The sequence below is a fragment of the Saccostrea cucullata genome, unplaced genomic scaffold, assembly GCF_032062105.1.
Source record: "Saccostrea cucullata isolate Sc308-1 unplaced genomic scaffold, CSIRO_AGI_Scuc_v1 ctg2332, whole genome shotgun sequence".
Taxonomy (NCBI): Eukaryota; Metazoa; Mollusca; class Bivalvia; order Ostreida; family Ostreidae; genus Saccostrea; species Saccostrea cuccullata.
The window spans coordinates 208,228-225,507 of NW_026927295.1; the positions used below are offsets into that span (position 1 = coordinate 208,228).

The 17,280-nt window shown below is 30.4% G+C and overlaps 1 protein-coding gene and 1 pseudogene across 1 annotated transcript; one reads left to right on the forward strand and one right to left on the reverse strand.

Annotated features, from left to right (window-relative positions):
- The first annotated feature begins 3,862 nt into the window (after positions 1–3,862).
- Positions 3,863–8,356, forward strand: LOC134273983 (PE-PGRS family protein PE_PGRS3-like; annotated as a pseudogene).
- Positions 8,357–12,713: 4,357 nt separating this feature from the next.
- On the reverse strand, positions 12,714–15,953 carry LOC134273984 (uncharacterized PE-PGRS family protein PE_PGRS36-like). Its single transcript, XM_062756209.1, has 3 exons — positions 15,914–15,953; positions 15,349–15,636; positions 12,714–14,041 (listed from the first exon to the last, which is right to left on the reverse strand). The coding sequence occupies exons 1-3, from the start codon at positions 15,951–15,953 to the stop codon at positions 13,155–13,157; spliced, it is 1,215 nt and encodes a 404-aa protein (XP_062612193.1). The 3' UTR covers positions 12,714–13,154.
- Positions 15,954–17,280: the final 1,327 nt, after the last annotated feature.

Genomic DNA, 17,280 nt, shown 5'->3' on the forward strand with positions numbered 1-17,280 from the left:
AAAAATTTAATTTCTGAATAATGGCCTCACAGTACGAACTGATATATTTCCTTTTTCCGATCATGATAAAGAGCGCATAGCTAGTGTGACTAGTCTCCAGAGAGTTCCTTTATAACACCTTATTCCAACCAATATTATTTGGTGCTCATTGTTTGTTATTTTTCTGTGCTTGAATACTGATTGTCATCCCCATGTTTATCTTCACTCTCTTTTGGAGAAAAGAAAAGTTTGTTTTTTGTATATATATGTAAGACTCCAAAGTCCGATGGTGACGCCAAAGTCCGATGGTCTCGCCAAACCCCGATGGTCTGCGCCAAACCCCGATGGCTCGTTGTCTTTACGGACGCCAAAGTCCGATGGTCACGCCAAAGTCCGATGGCTCGTTTCCTATGAGACGCACGACGCTAAAGGGCGATGGTCTGACACGCCAAAGTCCGATGGTGCGGAAGAACAATGAACGTTTATGACGTCACAATAGCCTGACGTCATGACGTTATTCTGCATTCAAAATCCATTGAGCTAACATACATTTTTACTGATATTGCTTTTTGTTTTCACCCACCAGAGGTATTAGGATTAGTCCTCGTAGACCATTCGAGTGATAAGGGTTAGTCTTTGAACACTAATGTGTTTCTTCGAACCAACCCGAGAGATTTTAGGGTTAGTCCTCGCACACTATTGGACTGATTTAGATTAGTTTTACAAGAAATATATAAAGGTTAAAAATCTCGACTGATAATCTTAGTTTCGCACCTACATGTACATCCAAAAGACTGGGCCAGTATTTATGATATTTTGTATTTATTTATTGATATGGCATGGCATAGCATTTTTGACGTCATAAACGTTAATTGTTTTCAGCACCATCGGACTTCGGCGTGTCAAACCATCGGGGTTTGGCACAGACCATCGGATTTTGGCGTGACCATCGGACTTTGGAGTGACCATCGGAATATTGGAAAATTGCACTTTGGAACACACACACACACACACACACACACACCCTCACACACACACACACATATACATATACATATATATATATATATATATATATATATATATATATATATATATATATATAGTTGAAAATAGTTCACAGTCGATGTCACACAGGTGAAAATAATTATAAAAGAAAAAGAAAATGAAGTTTCCAAATTTCATTTAACACAAGCGCTTTCTGGATTTCATAATCCGTCTTCAGGTGTACATAAATTATATTGTTTTGCTTAGTAACGTTAACTATGACGTCATGACGTCATGAAGTCTTTGCAGGGAAGGAAGTAATCTATGACGTCATAGTATGGCTACGTTACGTAAAAGTTAGGGAAAATCAAATTGGACAATAATGGACAATACATCACATATTTTTCAGTCTCAATAAACAAAGTAAACAGAAATTCTAATTGATGATATATAAAATTAGGTAATTTCTCAATGTTAATGTTTGTTCAGTTTTGGTGAAAAAAGATTTATGAAGTAGTTTTCTTTTGCTAATCTCATTTCAGTGGAATCGTTCCTAAGTTTATAATAGGGGAACACACAGTAGTTTCCTTGTGAGCAAATATCGAAATGTTCACTGCATGGCGTGTTTCTTAGGCTCGGATTGTTAATTTGTTGGCGATGTACGCGCATGCGGGCGGTTAATTGGGTTAGTCCCGATGTATTCCTCTCCGCAGTTGTTACACGTAATACAATAAAGGAGGTTTTTGCTCTTACAGGTCATATTTTCATTCACAAGAAATGTTATTCCACACTTGAAAATAATAGAGGATCCTGTTCGTAGGTAAGGACAGGTACCGCATCTCGGATCACCGCATCTTGTTACGGAATATTGTTCTGGAGTGGTGTTGAATTTAGCTCTGGTCAATAGTCTTTTTAAATTTGGCGGTTGTCTTTGGCTGCGAATCAAATCCGATTTTGGTATAAGTTGATGAAGATCATTATCCCGTTCAATGATGGTAAAATTCTTTCTTGCCTCTTGAAATATATTAATGTGTTTTGGATTGAATGTTGTTACAAAAGGGATTAAGAATGGATCTTTGTCCTTTTTTCTGGTTGTTCTTAAAATATGCTGCGGAATTTTCTTGGATTCTTCTATGGCAGAAAGGATAAGATTTTCTGGATAATGTTGTGCTAGAAGAAATGATTTTATAATTTTATATATCATCAATTAGAATTTCTGTTTACTTTGTTTATTGAGACTGAAAAATATGTGATGTATTGTCCATTATTGTCCAATTTGATTTTCCCTAACTTTTACGTAACGTAGCCATACTATGACGTCATAGATTACTTCCTTCCCTGCAAAGATTCATGACGTCATGACGTCATAGTTAACGTTACTAAGCAAAACAATCAGTTCAATTTATGTACACCTGAAGACGGATTATATATATATATATATATATATATATATATATATATATATATATATATATATAAATATATATATTAAAAATATCAACATTTTTTAAAAGCATATGATGCTGTATTAATTAATTTTGATGCAAATAAATATATATTGCCTCTTGCATTTTTCTAATTAATTACGCAGAAAATTTCACTCACAATCTTGCTTTTAAACAGTATGTATATCTTCCTCAAAGTAAAATCAAATGACGTAAATGCTCTATGGTTCTATCTATAGAAATGCCCATTCATATGGCATGCAATCTACGTCATCACTTTTTGGTCGCTAGATCAAATAAGTAGCATACAAAAAAATGAGGAAATACAAGTCTCTTTAAATAAATGTTCAAATATCATATCTGCAGTTCATTCAATATCATATTCCATTTCAGTATATAAATAGATAGTCGCCATTAAATACAAAGTTACATTTTAAATATTATGCTAGATTGTTTGTGATTGTTTGTTTAGATTAGAATAAAGAGAGATACCCGGTATTTTAGAATATCCATTAACGTTTTTTTTCCTTAATGCAGATACACAACATAATTTAAAAGTATTTTTCTTTTCAAAATTTTGATTATTAGCATTGAAGCATGTGCTTTAAACAAAAAGGATGCGAAAATTATATGCATTTACCTTTTTCTGTACGTAACATATACTATTTTTGAAATATTACTGAACCGTTTATTTGAAATTGATAAATTACGAATATTTATTTAGATATTTTTTGTTTTTGTGACTTTTGAATAAAAATATTTTTTTGTATGTTCATATCAATTTTTTTGGAAATCCAACAGGACAACAAACATGCATTTTACTTCTCAAAAATACAATTTATGACCTGCCTATACATGTCATATTGATCATATCAAATTACATGCCCTTTTTATTGCATTAGTATTATCACCACAACTGTAATACACATTGATTAAGACTCAAATAGAAGTCCAGCGATGCAGAGCGTGTGTTATTCTGTAATTTATGACCTTTGGTGACAGCATACAGTGCAGATACCGCGTACGAATGAGAAGATCGTTTGCTTTGTTGACCATGAATACATCAATTATATTCTTTGTCCGCCGTCTCTGGTCAGCCGAAGAAAAAGGTCCGCATTGAGCTCAGTTTGGCCTTAAGAATTGACCCGCGTAGACTATTATAAGGAAATAGGACTTGTTGTAGAGGCAAAATGGAATACGTTTGGGTCATCACTTTATCTGTTTTACTGGGTAAGTATTCTTATGCATTATCGTATTGAAATTTTTATATAATTTTATATTTTAAAAATTTGAAATTAAAAAAGTTGGTTGATATCGTTGCTGATACGCAAACATGAAGTAAATTCAAAGGACTTTTGCTCTCTTAAAAAAATTACAGTCCAAAAATTGAACTATAAGATCATGTTGAAACTGATTTCCAAAATTCAAAATACCTAGAAATTGTTAAGTCAATGGGTAAAAGTAATTTCTAAAACTGTTATTTTTTAATTGTAGGTACCAACTTTTTACTTGCTCAAAATCAAGGTAAGTTTTCATTAAGATCACTGAAAGGATATTATAAAGAATCAAAAAAGAGAGAAAAAAGAGAAAAAAACCCGAAAGTTTTGCCTTATGATAAACACTTGTTATGAGTAAATCATCTTTTCTTTGTCAGTAAGTATGCCATTTTACGATAAGAGCTGTTAATTATCTATCAAGAAATGACATTAATTATTAAGGAAGTGACAAGTCCATTTGATGTATACCAAACAAACACTAAAACACCTACCGTTCTGCTCAAAACAAGAACAGAACTAAAGGTTTTCTGCAAGAACAAAATTTCTTGATCTTTATCTTCAAATATTTCATAGAAAAAAGTTTCAGAAATAAGAAAATAAAGCTATTTGAAAAAAATGGCCATAGCACTGCAACATTTCCACAAGCTTTTAGAAATCAGAGATAATTTTTTTTGTAAAGTTTTTTTTTTTTTATCTGGAATACTATTATTTTTAATCAAAGGAATATTCAGTTCTATTTATATATTTGAGAGAATCCTCTTTATATAGACCATTAATTGATATCCGATTTTTAGGTCATTGGGGTAAGTCTGTGATGGTTAATTTATATCCTTCTCTGAATATGGTTTCTTAGAACGAACTAATTTCCGTCAAAAATATATTTTTGGAAAAAAATATAATATTTTACAAATAGTTACAAATATACAACTATGAAAGACTAACTTTGCTGGAAATATGTGCATTGAAATAGACTTAAGTTTATTATTTTGTTGACATGGATATGTTCATCCTTCTTTAACAGTAGTATTGATTGACTAACTAAAGTTTGAAAGTGAGGAAAATTATATATTTTTTTCTTACTTAAAATTTGAAAGAACTCATATTCCATGGGTTTTTTGTTGATAACTTTGTGTACTAAAAAATATATAACTTTGTGTACTAAACAATATACAAAATATACTTTTAAACCTTATAAATTTATGCATGCATAAAGATATGCATATCCCAAAGTGTGTCACAAGAAATGGTATAATTCGTCGTTTATTTATGGAAATAGATATGCGTCATCAACCTATATAAATCGCCTTTTTGTAGATGTTAGATAGCAAGATAAGTGAAATAAGTAGATATGCATCTTGTAATTATACGCTGGTCGCCTCTTTGTACGTTTCCTGCGTCAGATCTGACTCGGGCTGTCATGTAGATGACAAAGAGGCATTAGTCCAGGTACCGTATAATATAGGCCAGCTTATTACTCACATCACGTAATGTTCATTTCATATGTCACGTGATCCATGTACTTATAATTTAATGTTTTTGCACGCAATGCTAAAAATAGAGAAAAAAAATTTTTGATTTATTATTTTATAATTTTGCAAAGGCATCCCGTTTCATATTACTAGTATATAGTTAATATACAAAAAAGTTTATTTCTTAGGATGTAAAGTTAGATTTCCAGTCAATATGAAAAAAATATAATTCCAAAATAACACACAACATATTTTGAGCTATTACCAGGTATTTAAGTTTTATAAAGGCATCCTGTCAACTTTATCGTAGTTTCCCATGTATCGACATTAATACAACATTAAAACAATGTAATATGCATTGTACTCTTTTTTGTAGATACTTATGATTAACCACAATCTAATATAACATGTATGTGACGTTATCTATCTTTAGAATGATATAAAAACACCCACCGTACAGTAACATGTGGTTTTTCTTATCTTGGAACATACATGAATAACACTTTTTTTTCTTCTTACAAATGTTATATCTTTGAACAAGTATGTTATAAGTTTCTAACACTTAAAGAAGCATATATTGATTTACAGAACTTTCAAAAAAATACTAAATACTTTTATTGTATTTGATGTGACTATTTCTTTCTTCCATTTTTTAAAAATTTTTCCTTTACGTTCATTAGGTACTGCTCTTTAAAATGAATTAAGTATTTTAGCTGTGCTTTCATTGCTTCATGTAAAAATCAATTTACTTAGATCATTACGATTATACAGATATAAATAATCTTCTGTATTGTAGGTTCTTCCTCATCCAATCCTTCGTGGGACCCAAACCCCCAATTTGGCAATGGTGGTGGAGGAGGCGGGGGAGGGGGTCAATCAGGCAACAGTTGGGGACCACAGAATAATGGATGGTCCAATCCTTCTTCACAATCTTCTAATTCCATGATGGAGGCAGCCAATATGGCGGCCATGATGAGCTTAGCTGGAATGGGAGGAAATTCAGGTGGCGGATCCATGGGTGGGATGGGTGGATTGGGAGGCCTGGGTGGCATGGCTGGTGAGTAGTATTAGAATTCAGTTTGCGAGATTCCTTATTCATTTAATACTTAGGTAACAATTACATGTAATGATAGAGAGTCTCAAGGTATTTTCACATATTACTGTGAAAGTGTTTTTGCTTTTCTTTACTTATTTTTTTATATAACTTTGATTGAAACAATTTGATTGGATTGCTTTTATGTTTTTTAACTTCCCATTCGAGAATTTTTACACTCATATTGAGACATATATTTTAGTAGAAAAAACTGTTGAATGCTTTTTGAGAAATTTTTTTTCCTTCAGGAATGATGAATCCCATGTCACTAATGTTGAGTATGCAGGCTAGCAGAATGGGAGGTTTGTACTGGTTGATTGCTTAGCAACATATAAGCAAACATTTTGATATTTAACTAATTCATTAGTGATTGACAAAAAAAATTAATCAACATTTGTTGATTAATATTTTACAGTGTCTGTTCAGTAAATTGGTATTGCTTTCTTTATTTTTGAAAGACATCTGAGAAAAGACGAAAATATATGAAATTAACCCCATTTTTGGCTTAGAAACTTAGATATAATTTTTGTAAGGAAAAAATGCAGTTTATTTCATCGAAATTTAGTCATTTTCTTTCAAAAGAGACTTTCCTCCTTAACCTTAAAAATGCATAAGAACATTGATATAACATGAATTTAACAATAGAATGTTTTCGTTTTTAAACATAGAAATACATTTAACTGAAATAATAAATATAAAAATACATAGAGTACATTAAATAATATTTTGTAAATGTATATTAAATATATATGTATTCAAATACTAAAAATAATTTTCCTTTAATTTTTTTTTAGATAACTTCAATCCTAGTAAGTAGATATTTAACATATTTGCGAGAACATTTGCTGAAGATGTGTAAAAATTAATGGAGTTATGCAGATTTCAAATTCTAATAAGTTTTTAAAATATACAGTTATGCTGCAATAAAATATTATTGCAAAGTGTTTTCTTTTCTGGTAAAGTAAGTTAAAATTGTTTTTCCTTAATTTTCAGATCCTCCTGAAGTTGTATATACACCAAATCGTAAGTATTTTATCGTAGACGGAAGGTTTTATATAGAGAACAAAAATAAATTAATGCTTTAGTAATGAATATGAAAAAAATAATTAAAAATTAAAAGATCGCCGTTTTTAAAAGAAAAAATAGGAAGGGATATTTATCTACAAATGTCTTAAAATGTCAATATATTAATTATAAAGATGTTTCACAGTACAAAAATAATAAATTATTTTTTAATAGAATGTCCATCCTTCACAACATTCCGTCAATGCCAAATCAACCCCTGTCCCGTTAGATGTAAAAGATTTCCAACAGCACGATGTGTGTAAGTAATAGACATGTATCTCTGTATTTTGACAGAACATAATACTGTGGTTTCATCAGCTTTCGTTGGCATCAATTTTCGTGTATTTCCAAGGATACGTAATTTTATGGGGGAAAAGCATTCTATATAAATGAATTTACATTTTTCTTAATTTAGTGAACATTGAATTTCAAGGATCTGTTCAACATCGAAATCCTCGAAAATTTGTGTTCAAGGAACATTGATAAAATCACAATATAAATAAATCATTATTATAAAATGAACTCTAAGTTCATTTAAAAAAAGACACTTAAAAATGTGACTAAGAAAAAGTTTTAAAAAAAATTGTAAAAAATGATATTTACTTTACAATTTTTTAATATGAATTTCATATTTCTTAGTTTTATTCTCTTTAACATTTTTCACGTTGGTAAAAAGGATAAAAAGTATCAAACTTGAAGTAAAATATTTAAAATTTCACATTATTACATGTATTTACTTATCAAAAATGAAATTATAAATAATGGTTTTAAAATGGAACAAAAGCGAATGTTTTTGTAAGGGATAATTTTTCATGAATACATTTGTAATTAAATTTGTATGGTTTTTAATAATTAATGCTAAGCATAAAACTTGTTTCAAACATAGAGACACTGTTTTTTCTAGAATCCTAGGCACCTTTTTTTCTTTCAAATAATTAGTTTTAGTGTTTAAAACCTGTTTCAACTAATTGTTTTATATCTTTATTATGTAGAACAAATCCCTGTGGTGGATGTGCACCAGAATGGTACACATATAAATAAATCAGATATCATTTCCCGTATTTAAAAAAAAATATATAAAAAGTGATAATTACTTAATTTTTAAATATGAATTTCATATTTCTTTAATACAGGTAAATCCAGGTGAACTGAATCATAGACTGTGATTAATACAGGTAAATCCAGGTAAACTGAATCAAAAATCAATGATGTTAAAATGAAACAAAAGCGAAAGTGTTGTAAAGGATAATTTTTCATGAATTTTTTTTATTGTTTTTAACAATACAGGTAAATCCAGGTGAAACGAATTATAGACTGCGATTAATACAGGTAAATCCAGGTGAACTGAATCATAGACTATGATTAATACAGGTAAATCCAGGTGAACTGAATCAAAGACTGTGATTGAAACCGGTAAATCCAGGTGAACTGAATCATAGCCTGTGATTAATACAGGTAAATCCAAGTAAACAGAATCATAAGCTGTGATTAATACAGGTAAATCCAGGTGAACTGAATCATAGATTGCGATTTATACAAGTAAATCCAGGTGAGGTGAATCATAGACTGTGGTTGATACAGGTAAATCTAAATAAACTGTGTCAAAGACTATGATCAATAAAGGTTAATCAAGGTGAAGAAAACCAAAGACCGTGACTAATACAAGTAAATCTAAGCAAACTGATTCATAGACTGTGATTAATACAGGCAAATCAAGGTAAACAGAACCAAAGGCTGTGATTAATACAGGTACATCAAGGTGAACTGAATTATAGTTAATCAAGGTAAACGGAATCATTGTCTGAGACAAACTCTAGATTAATTCAGGAAAAAAATTACAGGTAAGTTAGTTACAAGTTTTTCTAAATTATTATTATATACGGAATGATAGACTCCTCCATGGAAAAAATCCAGATTGACAAAATCGGAGTCATATTAAGTACAGGCAATTTACGATACGCATAAATTGTTATTAAATACAGATAATTTAAGGTTTTGTAAATTACGCTATTCTTTTTCTTATGAAAATGCAATTTTTTCTAATCTGAAAAGTATTCAAGTTATTTAGAATATATGCAAGTCAAAAATAACATGCACAATAGGTATTGCCGAATTTATTAGTACAATGTAATGACAGGACGAATACTCCGGTGAAAAATATATTGATTTGTGTAAAGTACTTGAGAAATGCAAACTACTTTCTTTTCATTTTCTTTCCAGACCAACGATTTGAAGAACTGGGCAAAATGTTGTATTTAATAGAGGGATTTCCAAAAGACCCATATTTATCAAGGAATTTAATATTTATTCACAACTTTTTTTAGAATTATTAAATGAATATGAAAAGAAATAAGAATATTATATCAATCAACATATATTTTACAAGTTGGAGAGCTCGATTTATATTTACAATTTATGAAATCTTTTTGGAAAGCCCAATGTCGTATAAACTAAAAAAAACTATTCAATATTTGAGACTTCCTCATTATATTGCATATTAAATATGCAAATTATTATGTATAGTTCTGAGTTTGTTTACATATTGTTATGCATTGTTGTAAAAAAAGACTTAAATAAATATTCATTATTTATAATTTTTTATTTCCTGTTTATTTGATTATGCTTGGAATTTTTTTCTTCCATTAAGACCCTTTATGTCTGTCAAGTTCGTAGTGTCAATATAAATAGTACAAGTTCATTTTGATTAAACTCACAATATCAAGACTTGAATAAAAAACTTAAGTGTGGGGAAATAGTGTAACTAACTAAATACTTTATTTTTTTTTTCAAAAAAAATAAAACAAAACAAAACAAAAAAAAAGAGGAAAAAACAAAGAACAAAAACAAAAAAAAAAACAAAAAAAAAAACAAAAAAAAAAAAACAACAACAACAACAACAACAAAAAAAACACCAAACATTCACATATTGGACAGTTGCAAATCAACGCTCTTCTTCAAATTCGTTCGCTAAATGTTTCTTGTATAAAACGTTTTTATATACATGTAAATGTTTCAAAAATATTCCGATGACCGTATTTTGAACCAACATAAGTTCATAAACTTTAAGGGAAACATGAAACAAAGTATGACTTTCTGCGAAGCTGGTAATTCATACTTAATAAACTTCTTTTTGGTAAATATCAGACTTCAATCTTTACTTAATTAGACTGCCTCGATCAGTTTGGATTAATTTGTATTTGTAGCCTTGTAGTAAAATGCAAATTGTTTATACCTGACAAATAAATAAAAATCAGACTAACGTAAACAAAAAATCAGATACACAATTCGGTTTTTAAGCTGGATGCTCTATTATAGTATTTTCCATACAAATTTGTTTTCGAAAAAGTTGAAGAAAAGCAGCGTCTTTACTGTTGCTTTATCAATTACAGCACTGCGCTTGACATAATTAATCGGGAGAAGTTGTTGTCAAATTATGAATAGGAAAACCTTTGTAAATCATACTGGACGGTATTTATTGTTAAACGTTGTTTAGTGCAGAGATAAGTAATGCAGAAAAAAATCATTATTGAAAATTTACCACCAAGGGAACTGCAGCATTTCAAACAAGAGGTACATGTACGATTTTGGCTTTATTGTGCCCTAAAAATGTAAAGTTCTTAAATATCTATGAAGTTTGCTTTAACAAGAGTTGAGTAGATGAATATAATAAACCATTAAAGGATATGACATGAAGGGAAACCATTCTGAAAATGGGACGTCATTAACAGTTCAAGTTTAATGCAGAAAAACCTCAGAATTACTCATTTCTATTCCTCTTTTCTTTTAGAAAATAGTGTCTACCTTCGTCGCCCAAAATTGAATATATTATGTAAATTGTATTGAAAAATCACACATCTGACTATGTTTTTGAAAGATAATTCAAAATAAAATAGCATTTAGGTCATATGAGAAAAATGATTTGTGTATTTTACTGTATGGAATTCCTTTGAATCAAAAAGAAAGAATTTTAATTTCTTATTTCACTTTTATTTTTAGAAAAATGTAGGGCTAAATTTGTATTGATAGTGTACCATGTTCTTTATTAATTTCATTGTTGTTAGCTGATACGAAAATATTTGAAAATTCGCCAGAGGATTGGCAAACAATGCAAAATTTCCTGCATCTTTGTTTCTGCATGGGACCTATTCGCAAATACATAAAAGATAATGTATTCCAAAACAATTTAGCGGTAAATTCTATATGGTCATGTAATCATAACCTCCTCAGTGTGTCGATTGTTTCAATTATGTAGGACTTAAATTGTTTTATAATACACTGCACAGAATTTAGTTCTAAACATAAAAAGACAGGTCAGGGGCAAAATGGCAATTTTTGGACTAAATCGAAATATTCAAATGGTAGAATGTTATGTTAGAATTTAATGAGAATCGCTTTGTCAATTGTTTAATACCAACATATTGAGCGTTTTAAATTATGCTCGTGAAATTTTTAATTTCTACAAATTTGCTAAGATAGAGCGCATTCATCTTACATTCTGTAAAAAGCCTGTTTTTTTTTAAAGATCAACTTGTATTTACATAGTTCATCGTGATTTAGATCGTTTATTTTTTTAATTATATCCATGAAAATAAGAATTATAAAATGTTAGGTTATTTAGGTTATTTACATGTACTTCGTACAAATGATTGCATATTGTAATCTTCTTATGAATATTAATAACATAGAATGCTAAATAAGAATTTTAAAATGGTAGGGTCAATTACTTCGTACAAATGATCGTATATAATAATCTTTTCATGAATATTAATAACATATAATGCTGAAAGGGAAAAAAAATCTAAAATAAAGTGGGTAAGAATTTGTTTAGAATGAGACAATGGAATTGTTATAAAGCCTACACGTTTTGTTTCTTTATACAAGGAAAGCGCTGGACCTAACTTTTTCAGATTGTAATTCTTGTTATTTGTTCTTTCATCTAAATGATTCAATCTTCATGAATATTTAAAGAAGTTTATCGACCTATGTGCTGTTTAACATAAAAATACTTAAATGAACAACAAAAAGACAAATGCATGAGACTGATTTATTTTGTTATATATATGTAATAAATAATTTTATGTACAAAAAGAATTTATAAAGCTATCTACGTTTGTTAAATAAATATTACAAAAGCTAATGAAGACCTGGAATATATTATGTTATGAATTGAGATGATTTATTACAAATGACAAAATGAAAACAGAATGACTTCTACTATGCAATGTTAAGTGATGTGAAACGCACAAAAATGCATAATTCTCTTTCGATCTACTCATTGAACTGTGAATACAAATATCTAAAGATTTTATGCTTCTGAATTGTTTTAAATTTCCGTAATCTTTATAAATTTTATCTTATGTTTTTTTGAAAATAATTTCAGGCAAAAAATAGAAAAATTACTTTTCATCAATTGATGTAAAATACAAAACAATTAGATTAAAACTGAATGTCAGTGCTTCTGTCAAGTTCATTCATAAATGCTTTTTACTGTCCATTTATGGCTATAATAATTTCATCTATGACGAAGGGATGCGTGGATATAATGTCCAGAAAATGATAGGTAGTGACGAAAATGATTTATATTTGTGTTCTATAGAGTAATGTCTCATTATGAAGGGTTGGTACATTAATTCTGTCACACTTTTTTCACATTCATTTTCCATTCGCTGGTTATTGCTCTTTCTGAATTGCAAGAGTTGCATTTTCTTATCCCATCAAAGAAATTGTTACCAAAAGTTGATAATTTATTTGTTTTTTATCGTCTTAGAATTTCTCTCAATAATATTAGAACATTTGGGAGAAATATATGTGTAGACAGTGATTTTCCTTCGAATGTATCTCATGAGAAAGCAGCCATCATCCCTAGACCCCCTAACCCCCCTCCCATCAACCCACCCAGTCCCCCACCCATCAGGGAATTACCCATCCCTAATCCCCCCATCCCAAGACCCGCCATTCCCATACCCCCGAGTGATCCCATCATGTCTCCCATTCCCATCGCTCCCATAGATCCCATAGATCCGCCCAAACCGCCCATAGATCCCAAACCTCCTAATCCACCCAAACTGTTCATCGCACTCAGACCTCCAAGTCCCATCATTCCACCGCCTAACATTCCCGCTTCCGCCATATCACCTATCATATCCATCCGCGTGTCCATCATGTCTGAAATCTGGTTTTGCATGGACTTGGCCGCCGCTACTGACGACACTGAATTAATGGCTGATGCTGCTCCAGCAGCAGAAGCAGCAGAAGCAGCAGCAGCAGCAGCAAGGTTTGCTGTCTGTGTTGCTTTTGTTGGTAAAGTTTTTTGAACCAGAGCTGCAGGTGGGGTCTGTATTTTAGGCAGCGTTACTTGCTGTACAGGTGCAACAGGGGCTGACTGAAATATTGAAGGGGCCCTTGGGATATTGTTTAACAGAGAAGCTGCACTGAAAGAGTCTGTAGCTGCAGGTAGTATTGATGGAGTGTTAGCTTTACTGGCTTTTCCTGCTCCTGATGTTTTAGTTGTTCGTTTAACTGTGATTTTCACTGAAGCATTTGGCGTTTCTGTACGTGTTTGTCTGATGATATTCTCTTTCAAGCCTTGATCTCTTGTAGGTGTTTGAAATCCTATCCCACTTTTTAGCACTCCTTGCGTCTCCGGTAGTGTGTTTCCTCTAAGAGCGTCCAACCTTCTCTGTAGACTTTGAATGGCTGCTGTTCTGGTTAGCACTTTAGTTGGCTCTAGAATACAAAAATAGAACAAATGAAATATAACGCAATTGTAATTTATTTTTAAACAAATATTACATGTATATATTGAAAAGTTTCAGATACCACGTACAAATTTCGAACAAAAAATATTTTGACCTATATATTAAAACATACGTAGTCAAATAATTTGACGATTTTTTGGTAATCCATAACTCTTACTTTTCCTATCTAGTGTCCGTCTACCCGATGGTCTTTCATATTACAACTTAACATTTTTCTTTGATTGCAATATGCAATCATTATGTAACATAATTACAATTAGAAGTATATGACATATACCTTTTTAATATTTTAACAACATGAGCGTAATGGGGATTATCATCTTCATATCATTTTAAATACTATTTAAGGTATATTTATAGTCATAAGGATTTCAAGGGACATGGACACAGTTTCAATTGAATTTTTTAAACCAATTCTAATGTTTACAATTCCTAACTAAGGCTTCATCTAATGATCAGCGAAAATTTGAACATCATCTGTTGATTATCAAACGAGAATCAGAACTTAAAATTCTTCATAATGTAACCAAGGTTCATGTCTTGTTTCTGTTCACTTATAGATAGTATCATATAAATAACAACATAAAATTCAGCCATTTACTAGAGAGAGAGAGAGAGTCTAAACGTATACAGAATAAACTTCTTTATTAAAATTATCTGATTTAGACGGACATATATTAGTATATTAACCTACATAAACAAAAACATGCCACGGCCCCTGTTTACATATTAAAGGTTTGGAGCTCTGAATCTCTTGTATCTCAACAAATGAAGCTCAGTTTTAATAATCATTAGAAAGACCTTAGTTTAATATTTATAAATATAACAGAATAAGTTTGAAATTTTAAAGGTGAACTGTGTCCATGCCCCTCTAAAACCCGTTTGTAATCTAAACCAGTAAATAAATAGTGAACACTAATCAAAGCAGGTCGATTAAACTTATTGGCTTCTAATGCGATACTCAAAGTATAAAAAGTTTATGAAAATTTCTAATGGACACTCATATTATTTGACATTTAAACTGGTAAAACATGACACTACTGATGAAAACATATACCGATGTAAAAAAAATATTAGTAGTTTATACCGATTGTAGAAATTCTTATATACTTCTATTTTCTTAATTATAGTTTTCCCCATTGTATGTTTAATACATTTTTTGATGACCTGAAAGTTTTCCAGCTTTTTAGTTTCCAAAATGAATGTTTCTCTGTATGTAATTCAGTAATTAATATTGAAATGATTACAATGTATAAAAGTACATTTGGAACATACGTGAGATCTGAGCTCTAGGAGCCGACATGGAATCCAGTAGAGAGGCCACATTAAGGGAGGGGGTTTGAGTGCCCCTCCCGAGCAGTCCCCCGGAATCCAATAAACTGAGACTAGGACTACCCAACCCACCAGTAGTTGTTAGTCCGCCTCCTGTCATCAAACCTGCATTTAAACCGCTCCCCAGAGATGGAGAAGTTAAAGATCCACCTCCGATGTTCATGGTATTTCCTAATCCTTGCCCGGTCATTTGTTGTAGTTGATTGTTCATCAGAAGACGCTCCAGAAGTTCTAAGAAATTATACATAGAATAAATCTAAATAATGAATGATTTGAAAGATAATAATGTAAATTATTTTATCTAAAAAAAAGGGTTAGTCAATGTAAAGCAAAATCAGAAAAAATTGTTTCATATCATAATAAACACAACCATTTTATTACAATATTACTCAGAGTAAATCTAAATATAAATGCATTGTTCCTTTTGGATAATGAATGACGCCATTTTAATACATGTCTACTTTTTTACTCTTTCAAGAAATTATTTAAAAAAAATGAAAGAACTTACTTTGCCGAAGACCTGCGATACTGTTGCCTGAAATGATCATTGAAATGTTTATTTATTTAGGAGCGAGCCATATATATTAAAACGTTTTCGTTGCAAATCCTTAACATTATCTTGTGTAAATAAGTCACTTTAAGTACTATTTTGTTGGTGTATAGTAATGTGCATTAAAAGTAAAAAACGTGTAAGAAAACAGAAAAAAACAATAACTTGCAACGAAAGGTATTAGAATCTTTTTTCTTCAAAGAAATATATAGTACAGTAATAAACTGTCTAATCCGACACCTGAATAATCCGACACACTGTGAATTCCGACGTTACATTTCTTTCCCATTTTAGTATTTTCCTAGTTTTTAACTCTGTGCAATCCGACACCCTGTCTATTCCGACACAAAAATTTCTCCCAGTGCATGAGGTTTCACTGTAATTATCTTCTTAATTATGACAAAAAGATAATTTTTGACATGTAAGGAAGTAGATTTACATTTATTCATATTGAATGGTCAATTATGAATATATATAGATTGTAAAATGTAATTTACGGTGAATAGTAAACCATAACATCATCCATAGTATTTTTGTGAATGACATTCTCACATCAAAGCTTCAATTATCTAATACCGGGGTATGTCTTTTTTATATCCATATTTATTTGGTTTTGTTTATGTGTTGCATCATTCATTATACAGGAAACAGGTTGTTTACACATATATACCTATATATACTTATATCTACAATGTGTAGCATAGCAACCTAATTGAAGAGAAGCGAGCTATAGTGCGTGTTTAGTATCTATTGTGCTTGATAAAAATGCAAAATCTTAAATTAATTATGTATAAAAATATATCTTCTCAAGTCGCTTACAAATCAACATTGCACATTATTGGAAATGCATTTTTCAATTTATATTGCATGTAATTAAGGTAATTAAATAGTTGTGTCAGGGTTTCTTTTAGAATCATATACAAAAATAGAAAAAAAAAATGTTCCTTTTGAAAAACTAGGAAGTATTTTATGCCAAAAAAAAAAAATCTTAATAAATGTAGCGCCGTCTAAAAGAGTCGGAAATGATGTTAGTCTCTACAAAAGCTCGTCAATGTGCATTCTGCACAGTTATTGTATGCAACAAACAATTTTATTTTTTTTTAAACTCCATTTCTTATCATTGAATAGTTCTCTCAAACAAGTTTATTTTTTTTTAATTTTAAAATTTGACTATTTAATATCATGATCCCTATAGTCCTGCTATTGCACATATTCCTGATAACAAATAATGACATGAAATGGAATACCTTTGTTATTGACTAGTGATTGTGATAAAACATTATAATTCTCAAGGCACAATTTTATACAAATAAGGGGGATACTCA

Bases quoted from the DNA above. Each gene is read 5' to 3' on its own strand.
- LOC134273984 (XM_062756209.1), bottom strand. From the start codon at position 15,953: ATGATCATTTCAGGCAACAGTATCGCAGGTCTTCGGCAAA. The intron at 15,637-15,913 runs GTAAGTTCTTTC...ATAATTTCTTAG, and splicing joins TATCGCAGGTCTTCGGCAAA to AACTTCTGGAGCGTCTTCTG. The intron at 14,042-15,348 runs GTATGTTCCAAA...TTTGTATTCTAG, and splicing joins TCCTAGAGCTCAGATCTCAC to AGCCAACTAAAGTGCTAACC.